The following is a 14,179-nucleotide window of genomic DNA, read 5'->3' on the forward strand; positions in this document are numbered from 1 at the left end:
CTGATTCCATTCCTATTAAACTAGCAGGCAGAGGATGTTGTGGGGTGGGCGGGGGGTGCAGTAATCTGCAGTCTCACATGCTGTAAAAGACTGGCGCTGTTCAAAGAAAAAGATGCCTCATATTTGTCGAAATATTTTGCACTGCAGGAACTGTCTCCACATCATCTGAATTCAGTGCAACAGCATTGAAGTCAGATGGCACAGATTAAATTCAGGGATAAAAACTCTTTTACATCAGTTCCAAAACCTTGATGGTCCACATTTTTAAGGTTGCTGAATCATGTTGGCTATCAAAACATACAGATTATGAAATGAAGTACTATAATTCTTGCAAACATTGGTATGCACTTCAGTGAAGACAGCTGCATTACCAAAAGCTTGTTCAAAGACGTAGGTTTTAAAGAGTGTCTTAGAAAAGGAGAGAAGCTTAGAGTGGGAATTTCAGAACTTAGGGCCCAGAGAGCTGAAGGCATGGCTGCTAATGGAAGGATAAAGGAAACTGGAGATGCACAAGAGGGTAGAATTGGAGGAACACAGGAATTCCAGTATTGGGCCTGAGGAGGCTGCAGAGATAGAAGGGCAAGGCCATGGAAATTTTAAAGTTTTTGGGCGGCGAGTTAACTTTGTTAAAGAAAACAGCATCTCTAGGTTAAAACACACTGGAAACATGACCCGAAGAAGAAGCCAGGGTTCATTTGTTATGTCAAGGAAGCCTCTCTATCTTAACCATTTTCATACTTCTTTAGGAGGACACATTACATAGACTTGAATAAACACTCAACCAGTAATCCTCCAGAAAAAGTTTAAAAAGAAAAATCAATTCAAAAGATCACCACTACGAGACGGTACCCTATGAACAACATCCCAGGTGACAATAAATTACTGAGTTAAAGAGGCTCTACCCTGCTGACTCACAATGTGTAGAATTTAATCTGTACTGTGCAGTCTAGAAAATTTGGCCGAAAGCACTCTTCTGTAGTCCCACTAGACTAAAGTCTCCATCTCCAATGCATACATACAAACATACGAATTAGGAGCAGGAGTATTCGGCCCCTTGAGCCTGCTCCACATTTGATAAGATCATGACTGATCTGATTGTGGTCTCAACTTTACTTTCCTGTCTACCTACTCTCACCTTTGACTCCCTTGTTAATCAAGTATCTATCTAACTCAGCCTTAAAAATATTCAACGACCCTGCCTCCACTGCTCTCTGAGGAAGAGAATTCCACAGACTAACAACCTCATGAGAGAAAAGATTTCTTATCTCTGTTACACATGGGAGAGACCTAATTTTTAAACTGTTTCCCCGAGTACTGGTCACTCCTAAAGGAGAAATATCCTTTCAGCATCCACCCTGTCAAGTCCCCTCGGGATCTTATATGTTTCAATAAGATACCCTCCCAAACTTCGAAACTCTAATGGATACAGGCCCAAACTGTCCAACCTTTCCTCACAAGATAACCACTTCATCCCAGAAATCAGTCGTGTGAACCTTCTCTGAACTGCTTCGAATGCAATTATATCCCTTCTTAAAAAAGGAGACCAAAACTGTACACGGTATTCCAGATGTGATCTCACCAATTCCCTGTACAACTGTAGCAAAACGTAACAACATTTACATTCCATTCCCCTTGCAATAAATGACTACATTCAACTTTCCTTCCTCATCACTGGTTCTACCTGAATACAAACTTTTTGTGAATCATGTACCAGGACATACAGATCCCTATGTACCACAGAGTTCTGCAGTCTCTCTCCAGTTAAATAATAATAATACTGCATTTCTATTCTTCCTGCCAATGTTGACAAGTTCACATTTTCCCACATTATACTTCAACAAAACTATGTCCCTACGGAGTCATCTGAAATCTCTAATCAGCGGCACTGTACTATATTATTTACTTTCATGATTCATTATCATTCTTTCAGTCTCTGAAACCATCACTTCCTAAGTAGACACTGAAAGTACTCTTGGATGGTGGTGGCACTGGAGAAAGTGTAAGGATGTGATAGAACTGGAGAAAGTGCAATCTTGGATAGTGCAATTGTGGTATTTCGGAGTTCAGGTTAATTATGCATGGCTGCACTTTGCTTACTTTCCTCCAATTGTGGCCTTTTGAACATCTCTGATTTTAATTGTTTCACCAATGGTGGCCGGGCCTTCAGATGCCAAGGCCCTGAGCTCTGGAAACTCCACCCGAAGGGGGGAATTTTATGCTCTACCTTGTGGCAGGTTTGGAGATGAGGAGAACATAAAATCTGCTGGGATGGTGGCGAGGTGTTTGCTGCTACCATCTTGCCTCTGTGAAAATATAGTCCAGGGCAGGAAGGCCTGTGAATGGCCTTCCCGCCCGACCACCAATTGAGGCTCTTAACTGGGAAATTAACCCCCAATTAAGGGTCTCTTCCCACCGCAGTCGCAATTTACCGTGTGACAGGTGACCCTGTTGCCACACGGGAAGCACAACATGTAAAACCGTGCGGGCTGCTTCACAGGTCTGGAGTGGAGTTCTTTCATGTAAAGGTACTTTGTGCCTGAACGGGGGACCCGGCATTGGGAAAGGGTGGGGGAGGGGGTGGGTGCTCTGAGAGCCACACCCGCACCCTTACTGCTGACTCCCCTCTCCAAACGCCCCCTCCCCCTGCCTCCCACCCTGACCTACCTCTGGCCTGGATCCAGCGACACTCCTCGGCCTCAGCGGTGGCACTGCAGCTGCCTGCCTCTGATTGGCTGGCAGCTCGCCAAGGCGGGATTTTCAATGACAGGGTCCTTTCCCCTGTGGAAGGCCTGCCGCTGTCCACATAAGTGCCTGATTGGCACTGGATTCAGCAGGCCTTCCGGAGTAGAGACAACGTGGGGATCCAGCGTCCATTTTTCCAGACATTGAGACACCTGGCTCCAGAATAAAGCTTCCTCCTAAATCTCTCTGCCTCTCTCCTCCTTTAAGACACTCCTTGAAACTTACTTGTTTGACCATGTTTTTGGGCATCTGCTTTAATACAACCTACTGATATAAAATAAAAACAAGAAATGCTGGAAATACACAGCAGGTCTGGCAGCATCTGTGGAGAGAGAAGCAGAGTTAACATTTCAGGTCACTGACCCTTCTTCAGAACAGCCCGACCTCTTCTTTCACCACCCTTTTGTTGTTTCTATGTGGATAGAAGACTTTGGATTCCCCTTTATCTTAGCTGCCAGACTCTGCTCATACTCTCTTTGCTGCTCTTATTTCTTTTTCTCGCTTTCCTTTTGAACTTTCTATATTTAGCCAGGTTCTCTCTTGTATTATCAACCTGACATCTATCATATACACCCTTTTTCTGCTTCATTTTACTCTGTCACTTTCATCATCCAGGGAGCTCTGGCTTTGTTTCAACTACTTTATCCCCTGTGGGAGTGGACCTCCATTGTATCTGAACATTATCCTCATTAAAGACGGCTCATTGTTGACAGGTTTTGCCTGCCAATCTTTAGTTCCAATTCACCTGGGCCCCAGATCCATTCTCACCCCATTGAAATTTGCCCTCCCCCAATTCATTATTTTTACTCTGGATTGTTCCTTGTCTTTTTCCATAGCTAACCTAACACTTATGTTCTATGATCATTGTCTCCTGAATGTTCCCCGACTGACACTTGATCCACTTGACCCACCTCATTCCCTAGAACCAGATCCAGCAATGCTTCCTTCCTCATTGCACTGGAAACATACTGATCCAAAAAATTCTCCTGAACACACTTCAGAAACTCTTCTGCTACTCTGCCCTTTTTTGTTATTACTATCACAGTCTGTATTAGGATCATTGAAATCCTTCATTAAAACTACAGTATAATTCTTGCACCCCTCTGTAATTTCCTTGCAAATGTGTTCCTCTATATCTTTCCCACTGCTTGGTGGTCTGTAGAATACACCCAGCAGTGTAATGGTAGCTCAGTTGATTCTTAGCTCCAACCAAATTGATTCTGCCCTTGACCCCTCTTGGACATCCTGTCTCTTCAGCATTGTAATATTCTCCTTAAATCAATACTGTCACTCCCCTCCCACCCCCCCCCCCCCCCTTCCTTTTCTTCCTTCTTTGTAGTATGGAAACAACTGGTCAGCATTTGGCAGCCTTGATGGTTGAATGATACAGCACACAAGGTGTCCATTCTACAATTCTCTGACATCACAGCCTGTGGAGAGCAGCAGTTCTTCCACAATAAATCAACAATGGATCTATTCCCAATTTTTCCATCTCCATCCACAGATGTGAAGGCCCAGATTTCATGCTGATTCAAATCAATCAGGTACAGAATAGGATCCAAACCTAAGGAGCAATCAGGAAAAGGGGAGGAAGCCAGCAAAGACCCTTCAAAATAAATCAAATATGGGAGCCTTATTTCACAAACATGAATGATATGAAACCATTTGTTTTATGGTAATGTAAAGACATTTAAGCCCTTTAACCCAAACCTTCTGAAATCTAATATGTCAGTTATCCCAGCTAATTATTTCCTTGCTGTCTGATTACTGTATTCCTCCTCTCCAAGCCAAATCTAGTCCAGTTCAGCATGCTTCGGTTCCAGTCTTGGAGCATCTGCCTGACACCAAATTAAATTCAGAACCCAAATAGAACCATTCTAAATTAAACCCAATGTTAATATTTGGCTGTTTTTATATTTGCCAGGATTTATGGGCAGGGATTGAGGGGTGGGGTGGGGTGCAAGGCTGAAAGATTGAACCACTGCACAAGTACTGAGACAGATTCCCAAACTTAGGCACAAAAAATTCAACTCTCTCAACTTTAAAAAAAAACCTCAAGCTCATTATGGAGCACTGCTCATGCAATGCGCATCGCAGACACAACTTAACGTTTGATCGAGAACACCAATGTATCAAGCATTTCTCATAATGCACATCCTCCAATTATCACCAAAGCTTAATACATATTTGCAATTATGGGCTGTTTCTAGGAAAGATATTTGAATGCATTTTCTTTCCTTCCTCTCTAATAGCTCTGAGTTTAGTTAATGAGCTGTACAGACCAGAATAATCCTGGGTTTAATCCCAGGCCTCAACTCAGTTAACTGACCAGATCCAGGGCACTAAAATGATCTCAGCAATCTTGTGGGGTGCAAAAACTTAACCAGGGTTCCTGTTCATCTCTGATGATTTATGCAGAATTGCATGGATGTGATGCTGTCTGCTGTCGAATACCATTGAAAGCTTTCAACTATCACAATTTGAACATGAGTAACCATTACTTGGACAAAGTACTTGACTTCATGAATTCAGGAGCCAGATGGGCAAGTTAGATTATGGCACAATGCAAAACATTCAATGGCAACAGAATGGGAGTTCTGCCAAAGCCAGGATACCAGGAACATGTCACAATCTGGATGTATGATTGCACTAAATGGTGATTTATTTTTCCAAACTTTCACAGGAAGTACGCAGGACACCGTAGTGAGAGCGGCTTGGCGGGAGCGGGTTGGGGGATGCAAAAAGCGAGGGGGCAGGAGGAGCGAAAGCCATTTCTTTTACTCTGGGAGTTTAGTCCAGAATTGTCAATCTGAGGTAAACAACTCAAGACCTTGATATTGAAGGGCAAGAAATTTTCTGTTGAAGAGTTTTGGATGTTTTGTGCTGATCCAATATTTTTTTAACTCTATGATCTTTCAGAATAATGTAAATATTAGAGACGCAGTCAAGCAGCTTCTTTAATGTGATTGCTATGGTCTGGCAGGGCGTTCACTGTACTGCTATGGGATGCCTTCATGAGGAAGTTCCTATATAAATTTACAGGAACTGCTGGCTCTCCAGCAATTTCCTTTCACATTACTGTATTCTGAATGAAGCATACTTCAGTCACACATCGGGCTGAACTTACTTTCTTGTTTCAGGAGACCTTTGTTCATCATTTTCCTCCCAGTCACACTCTCCATACCTGCAATTGGTCATAAAAGATAAATTAAGTCATTTTAAACAAGTATTTGATCCATAATTGGCTGTCAAACATTAAAAAAACACTGAAGATACAGATTCAGTATTTCAAACCTTAATCAGCTAGTTTTGTTCAAACTTTTCACTTTAACTCTGATTTAGCATGTTACAACACTATCTTGAAATATCATTACCTTTGCACAGTTTTTACATGATTATGTGCCTACTCTGCCTGCACCTGTTTGCCCAATGATACACAAATCTTCATGAAAACATATTTATGGAAAGCCTTGTGGGGAGAGAGGAGTGGGGTGTAGCATGGTTACATCATTTCCAAGTTTAGAATTATTGAATCGTACAGTATAGGATGAGGCCATTCAGCCGACTGTACTTGTGCTCGGCTCTTTGAGGCAGCTTTTCCAATTAGTCTCACTCTTTCCCACACATCGACAATGTTTTCCTTTTCAACTATAGATCTGACATTGTTGGCGGCGAGGTCTTGAGGCGACTCCCCCCCTGCCCCCCGCCAATTGGCGATAGAAACCTAAATTTAAATATTTTTGTACAATTCATGAATTAAATACTTACTTTCTCCCACCGTCCATTCCGGTGCCATATTGGAGCCGGCGGCCGTCACTCCCGTGCCATCGGATCTCCATCCGGTGATGTAAGGTGGGACACTGATGGGGAGGTGGGAGCAGGTACGTTACTCAGTGCGGGACGGGGATGGGGTGGGGGGAGTGGGGTAAAACTAATTTCATTGGTCTAGTGGTTGACGGGAAGGGGTAAAGTTTAAAGTTGATGAACTTTGGAGGGGGGAAGGTCGGAGCACAAGGTAAGTGTTTTGTGAGGTGGGGGGAGAGGGCAGGTAATGAATTTTATGATTGTTTTTAATGCCGTTGCTGGAGGTGAAGTGCCCACACCCTCTACGTCATAGGGGGTGGATGGTCCACCCACTCCATATTAATGAGCCTCCACACGAAATATCATGGTCCGTCCCCAGCAATGACATCAGGTGCCACCGTGCAGGCGCCAATGCCATTTTTCAAGGGCCAAAAAGTCCTGACAGATCATTTACATTGTTAAAGGTGCCGGTGTGTGAAAAATTAAAATAAAAATTGTAATCTCACTTTGAATCCACTCTTCCACCCACCAACGAGTACGCAATATATAAATTGCCCGATCTCCCCTAAACAAACTTTTATTCTGATACCAAACTTTCCGCCCTGAACTTTGTTACCTTTGACCCTCATCCCATTCCCACCATCCCCTCAGCCAATAGTTGGAGGTTTCCCCACTCCAACCCCCTCCTGCCCTGAAAATTTCACTCCTCCCCTCCTCCACACCAGTGTTACGCCTTGGATCTCCGAATGGAGATCCGAAGGCGTGGGATTTCCGTCAGTTGACCAGAATATCGGCGTGGGATGGCTGTCACAATGAGGTAAGTAATTATTCTTCCGTTCTAATTTATTTACATATGTTAATGCGGTTTTTTTTGCTGAGCGGTGAGGGAGGGCCGTCCTGAGGCCTCGTCGCTGCCGGTAAAATGGCGCAGGGCCTTCCCGGATTCGAGGTTTATGTCGCGCCTCTCCCGGAAGGATTTTTTGAGCTTCCCTGCGATGACCCCCGACATGGTGGGCGGGGGGGGGGCGGCGGCGGTGGTCAGTAAAATTCAGCCCGATGGGTCCAAAACAGTCACAAATTTTTCCTCTTTAAAAAGTATCTTACACAAATGCTTGAGAATATAAAAGAAAGTCACAGACTATGAGATTTTAACATTTTTCCACATTGAACACGAGAATAGTCGTGTATTGCTTGTGAATTCGGGTAAAAACGTAAATACGTGCAAAGACCAAATGTAGTGGGCACAATCTTTTGTTAGCCTTCAAATAACTTCTGTCTAACTGAGTCTACAGCCTGGAATGTACCAATGTTTGTTGCAAGGCATCAGTAAGGAATGGACTGTCCGTCATTTCACGAAAGGGCATTGAAAGCAGAAGTGTTTAGATGGTATTGTACCAGGAGAGCTTCCATGCAGTAAAGCATTGCCCTTCTTCTCAAAAACTGGGAGGGACACCCAGCCCATGAGCAGTGAACTTTGACACTTGCAATAGATGGTCTTCAGTAATTCCTATCCAGATTGGTAGATTCATGATATGAAAATAACCTGACTGAAGAATCCTGTCATTGCCATTAAACAAAGATTTTTTGCTCTCACCTGTCCAGCAGCAGATCCAATACAGCTTCTGGAGAAGCAAATGCTCGGTATGTTGACAAAAAGATTCTGGTGTAATTAGAATCACCGTCTCCAGAAGCTGTCAACAAATTGTTTACTAGTTGTTGTAACGTGCCAGTCTTTATTGCACGGATCTTTTTTGTTGACTGACTGCTGGTGTGACCAGGAGGAACTTGGTCTCCTTCCACCTACAGGGTGTTGAAAAACAAATTAGTGCAATGCAACAAAAGATATCGCAACAACAACTTGCATTTCTATAGCATCTCTGACATAGTAAAAACATTCCAAGGTACTTCACAGGAATGGAAACAGGCAAAAATTGACAGCAAGCCACATGAAGAGGTAATAGGACACATCACCAAAAGCTTGGTTAAAAAGATCGATTTTCAGGAGTGTCTTACAGGAGAAGAGAGGTGGAGAGGCAGAGAGGTTTTGTGAGGGAATTCCAGGGCTTTGGGACAAGGCAGCTGAAAGCATGGTCGCCAACAATGAAATTCAGGGATGCAAAGAGGCCAGAATTGGAGGAGCACCACATACCTGTGTGTTTCAGAGCTGGAGGAGGATACAGAGATAGGAAGGAAATCCATCAGAATATGGACCCTTTCAATCTTACTGGAAAGGAACTGGTCATTTCATGTATTAGTGAAATGATCTCCTTTAACAGTTAAAGTTGAAACATTACAGACACATGACTGGTTCACAGATGATTGCATTTCTTTGTACTCAAGTACACCAACAGCTCTAGGTTAACTCCCAAGCTTTTGTAAAGAAAAAACAAACAGCTCCCCTCTTGAGACAGAACAAGAATATCCCAGGCTCAAAGCTGTTCAGTTGGAGCAGTAATAGCAGTATTACAATTAACTTCAGGAATGGCGGGGGGAAGGGGAGGGGGAGAAAGAGCAGCTCGGAATCATAGTGATTGCAATCCAGCAATTCTCTCTGAAAAGTATGCATTTTCATAAGACAAGTCCAGGATTGGACCTGCTGCAATACCCCTGCACCCCCACCTGGTTGAATGGACTGTCAATGCCGTATTCAGGCTGACGCCTGGATGTGGTACCAGTGGGTAGCTGGCCTGTGGTACATCCAGAAAGGGGAACTTAATTTTGACATCAAACTGTACGTTGAATTCCAATCATCTTCACAATTTTATGATTTTCCTTGAAGTTTTTTTTTCATTGAACAGTGATTTCAGGAGAATTGGTCTTCAGGGGGGTTACTACAGGTGATAATGTGGGAATGGAATGATCATTGGAGTCAGCCAGCCATTAACCTGGGATGTTTCAACTTGAACTGTCCGTGTCAGTTCAGCTCTCACACAGTAATGTCCACCGACTTCTCCCGGCTGACTCCTCAATGTCAGTAATCAACAGAAAGACAGAAAATTCAAAATTTATTTGTGATTTATTTCAAATCCATCCTTGCTTTTTTGTCTTTTCTTCAACATAAAGGAAGGAGAACTGGTACTGAGAGCTCTATGCAGTTTACTAAATCAGATATTGTGGAGTTATGTGCATTGCAATGTCGCTCGCCTTCTGCAAACTCAAAACACCAGCTTTAGTCAAATCACATCTATTCCTTCAGTCAATAAACACTTTACACCACCAGATTAATCACACATTACTTACCAATAATCGTGCACATATTTATTCCTGCAGCTTGCTCTTTTACTCTAGAGTAATCAGTCTTGTATTTCTTAGTGCACTTGCAATCAGCCTCAGTTTCTGTTGAAACTATTTTTTCATACAGGCTCATCTAAAATTCAGGATCATGCAATTTTTCTTCCAGGAAACCACTGATCTCCCCACTGTTACCTATTCTACAGTAAGTGCAACTGGGTATGTGGCTAAAATTATACACATTTTGAGTAAGAACAGAAAATGTCACAAACACACAGTGGGTCAGTCAATGACAAGCCTGGCCAATATCCAGGCTTAGGCTGATAAGGAATGGCAAGTAACATTCGCACCAGGCAATGACCATCTCCCCTTGACATTCAACTGCATTATGATCGTCGAATCCCCCACTATCAACAACCTGTGGGTTACCATTGACCAGAAACTGAACTGGAGTAGCGATATAAATACCGTGGCTACAAGATCAGGACAGAGGCTAGGAATCCTGCAGCAAGTAACTCACCTCCTGACTCCCCAAAGCCATCTACAAGGCACAAGTCAGGAGTGTAATGGAATACTCTCCACTTGCCAGGATGGGTGCATCTCCAACAACACTTAAGAAGCTCAACACCATCTAGGACAAAGCAGCCCCCCTTGATTGGCACATCATCCACAAACATTCACTCCCTCCACCACCGACGCACAGTGACAGCAATGTGCACCATCTAGAAGATGCACTGCACCAATGCACCAAGACTCCTTAGCCAGCACCTACCAAACCTGTGACTTTGATCACCTGGAAGGACAACGGCAGCAAATGCTTGGGAACACCACCACCTGCAAATTCCCCTCCAAGCCACACACCATCCTGATTTGGAACTTTATCGCCATTCCTTCACGGTCGTTGGGTAAAAATCCTGGAATTCCCTTCCGAACAGCACTGTGGGTCTACCTACCCCACATGGACTGCAGTGGTTCAAGAAGGCAGCTCACCACCACCTTCTCATGGGCAATTAGGGATGGGCAATTAAATGCTGGCCTAGCCAACAATACCCACATCCTATGAATGAATTTTAAAAAGGCATGACTTTTCCACCAGGGAGCGCATTGAATACCAAGTTTTGAGTGAATGGTATCGGGGGGGGCGTACATACCCATACCTTTATATCAGGTGCACCTGGAGTGTGACTTCATGTCTAGAATGCTAACTGTAGGTGTTGTCCATAGTTTGCCTGCAGACAGAGTTGACCTACTCCTGGGGAATGATTTGGCCAGAGCAAAGGTAGAAGCTTCTCCAGGAGGGAGAGAAAAAACAAGTGAAGTTAAAGTGTCAGAACAGTTGCCGGAAAAGTTTCCAGGAATTTTTCCTTCATACTTCGTGACACGAGCAATGGCTAAACAAGTTCCATTGTCAGAGGTAAAATTGACACCCGAACATCTGAAACTTTCTTTGGGGAGTTGGGTAATCCGAAGGAAATCTTCAGTAAGTCTTCTTTGATCAAGGCTCAGTAAGCCGTTCCAGAATTAAATAAAGTGGCACAATCCACTCTAACTCTAGCTGAGGCAAAATGAGTTCCAGGAGGTTACTATATTAAAGATGGGGTTCTGGTGAGGAACTGGAGACCTCCTCACAGACCTGTGAACGAAGATAGTGGCACCGCCCAAATATCAGCAGGAACTATTAAGGATAGCCCATGAACTTCCTATAGTGGGACATGTGGGGATCCGGAAGACCCAATCACATATATGTCAACTTTCTACTGGCCAGATTGTTCCAAGGAAGTGATGCAGTTTTGTAAAACTTACCAAATGTGCCAGATTGTGGGAAAACCACAACCTGCCATAAAACCAGCACCCCTAATTCCATACCAGTTATTGGGGAACAATTTAGTAGGGTGTTGGTATCCTGTGTAGTGTCTTAACCGAAAACAGAAGTGGAATATCAATATATACTGTCATGTCGACCCCCACCTGCCAAGAATGAGGCATATTGATTTTGTCATATGAACATTGGTTTTAAACTGTTGCTGGAGTGAAGAAATAACGTGTTTGAAGGTCACCAGAAACCTGGCTGGAAGAATATTTGCATACTAAGATACAGTGCATGGAGAGACAAAGGAATTAATCACCGATTCAATTAACAGAGATTGGTCTGACAACGGTTCCACATCTCGTCGGTAAGAGATAGCATTACACCCCATTCCCCACCCCCACCCCCCCCCACCCCCACCGAGATCTTTGAAGTCCACAAACCTCTCAGGTGAGACTGTTCCAAATAAGGAGCTAGTCGGATGACTAACCTGCTGGGCAACCTGGGTTTTTTGAAATGTCAAACAACAGAGAAAGGAACAGAAGGCAATTTTGAAGAGGAACCTGGAATAAGAAAGACTCTCTCTCCTGGCTGTCTCTCTCACCTTCTCCCAAGCCACCGGACCCATGGAAGACACGTAAACCTCAAGACAGAAAAGACTCCTACATTGGAACAAGTTGAAGCGTGACTTCAGGCGCAACGAATTGCAAGACTTCCTGGCAACCAAAGACTCCACATTAAACTTAAAGGATGGTAACCACCAGATATTGCCTCAAGCTTTTCCTCTTTATTCCTTCCATCTGCGTGTGTGTTTATCATGTATGCATGCTCGCATTGTCACGTCGCATATTCATAGTTAACTGCATTAGAGTTTAAGATTAATAAACTTCTGCCTTTCTTGTTTAAATCTAAAGAAACCTGTTTGATTTCTTTGCCTTACAATTGGAGCGGTGAACAAGGATTCACTAAGGGAGAGCTATTTTAAAGGTATTTTAAAATTAAACCCTGATACGGATAAACCAGGCAAAGGCTGAGAGGGAATCCCTAGACCCCTTCTCACCTGGTCGTAACAATACTCACCATCATGGATATGGCTACTCAGTTCCCAGAGACCATACTTTGAGAACAATTTCTGCGAAGGTAGTGGTAGAGAAGTTAACCCAGTTCTTCACTAGATATGGATTACTGATTGAAATTCAGTTGGATCAAGGTTCCAATTTTATGTCTAAATTTTTTCAGGAAGTGATGTGGAAATTGGGTATAACACAGTTAAAGTCTTCAGCTTACCACCCACAGCCACAGGAACTTTCAAAAGGTACCATCAGACACTCAAAACGATGATCAGGGCGTAATATCATGGTTGGGATAAAGGGATAGAATTTCCTTGGTTTGCTACTAGGGATGCGCCTAATGAGTCAACCAGTTTCAGGTCTTTTGAATTAGTTTATGGACATGAGATAAGAGGTCCTCTAAAACTAATTAAAGAAAAGTTTTTAGAACAGAGGGATGAATATTCCGTGTTCCATTACATATCCGTGTCTGGGAACAGCTCATGAGAGCCTGCAAAGTGGTTCAGGAACACCTTAAAGCTTCCCAAATGACCATGAAGAAATGGACAGACAAGCATGCCAAGACCCGAACATTTCAAACAGGGGATGAGGTATTAATATTCCTGCCTTTACAGAGTGAACCGCTGAAAGTACGGTTCAGTGATCCACATAAAGTAGTCAGGAGAATTGGTAAAGTAAATTATTTGATTGACACTCCAGATCACTGGAAAAAGAATCTGCTGTGTAATATCAATATATGAACATGCGAACATATGAATAAGGAGCAGACGTAGGCCATTCGGCCCCTCGAGCCTGCTCCACCTTTCAATAAGATCATGGCTGATCTTTTTGTATCTCGAATTCCACACTCCCATCTACCCCCGATAACCTTTGATTCCCTTGCCCAACAAGAATCCATCTACTTCCACCTTAAAAATATTCAATGACTCCGCCTTCACCACCTTCAGAGACAGAGAGTTCCAAAGTCACACAAGCCTCTGGGCAATAGAGCGCACTGGATGTATCTGAAATTTGCATTAGATTAAATATGAAAGCACACATGTAAACATGACCATAATCAATTATTGGGAAATAACTGATCAACAAGATGAATACAAGTACATTTACAGCAATTACCAAAGATGGGAAAGCTGGGAAAGCTTAAGTTTTCTTGCTAACATTAGATGCTACATCTTGCTGCAATTTTTTTTCCATCCCTCGGTCCTCAATACGCTATCAACCAAATTTTTGGTAAATATATTCCAGATGTAATTGAATGGACAATTCCCATCTAATCTCTACAATATAACTATCCAGGCCCCAGAATAATCCTGATATCGGCATTTATATATATGTCAATTTGTTATTTGCAGAGGAGGAAAGGAAGAAAGGAAAAAAAACTGTACTCACCTCCTGCCATCTTGCACTCTTGTTGGGTGTTTGCTGTATCCGCTCTTCCTTCAAGATGACATTGTAACTGGCTCCTTCTTCTATCTCTTCTACCCAGTCTTGGATTGAATTGCTCTGTGGAAGAACCAAACCCAAA

General features: G+C 43.2%; 1 protein-coding gene across 1 annotated transcript in view; it reads right to left on the reverse strand.

The window, feature by feature from the left end:
- The window catches only part of LOC137373260 (ral guanine nucleotide dissociation stimulator-like 1), a 58,575-nt gene that overhangs the window by 42,985 nt on the left and 1,411 nt on the right, over positions 1-14,179 (reverse strand). The window contains exons 2-11 of the mRNA XM_068038110.1: positions 14,044-14,157; positions 8,141-8,346; positions 6,511-6,602; positions 5,870-5,926; positions 4,170-4,306; positions 3,654-3,788; positions 2,968-3,006; positions 2,665-2,821; positions 2,430-2,536; positions 302-408 (exon numbers count right to left, since the gene is read on the reverse strand). Of these exons, the coding sequence (XP_067894211.1) occupies positions 302-408; positions 2,430-2,536; positions 2,665-2,821; positions 2,968-3,006; positions 3,654-3,788; positions 4,170-4,306; positions 5,870-5,926; positions 6,511-6,602; positions 8,141-8,346; positions 14,044-14,157 (1,151 nt within the window). The remainder of the gene's footprint in view (positions 1-301; positions 409-2,429; positions 2,537-2,664; positions 2,822-2,967; positions 3,007-3,653; positions 3,789-4,169; positions 4,307-5,869; positions 5,927-6,510; positions 6,603-8,140; positions 8,347-14,043; positions 14,158-14,179) is intronic.

Source organism: Heterodontus francisci, chromosome 8 (assembly GCF_036365525.1).
Source record: "Heterodontus francisci isolate sHetFra1 chromosome 8, sHetFra1.hap1, whole genome shotgun sequence".
In the NCBI taxonomy this organism is placed as follows: domain Eukaryota; kingdom Metazoa; phylum Chordata; class Chondrichthyes; order Heterodontiformes; family Heterodontidae; genus Heterodontus; species Heterodontus francisci.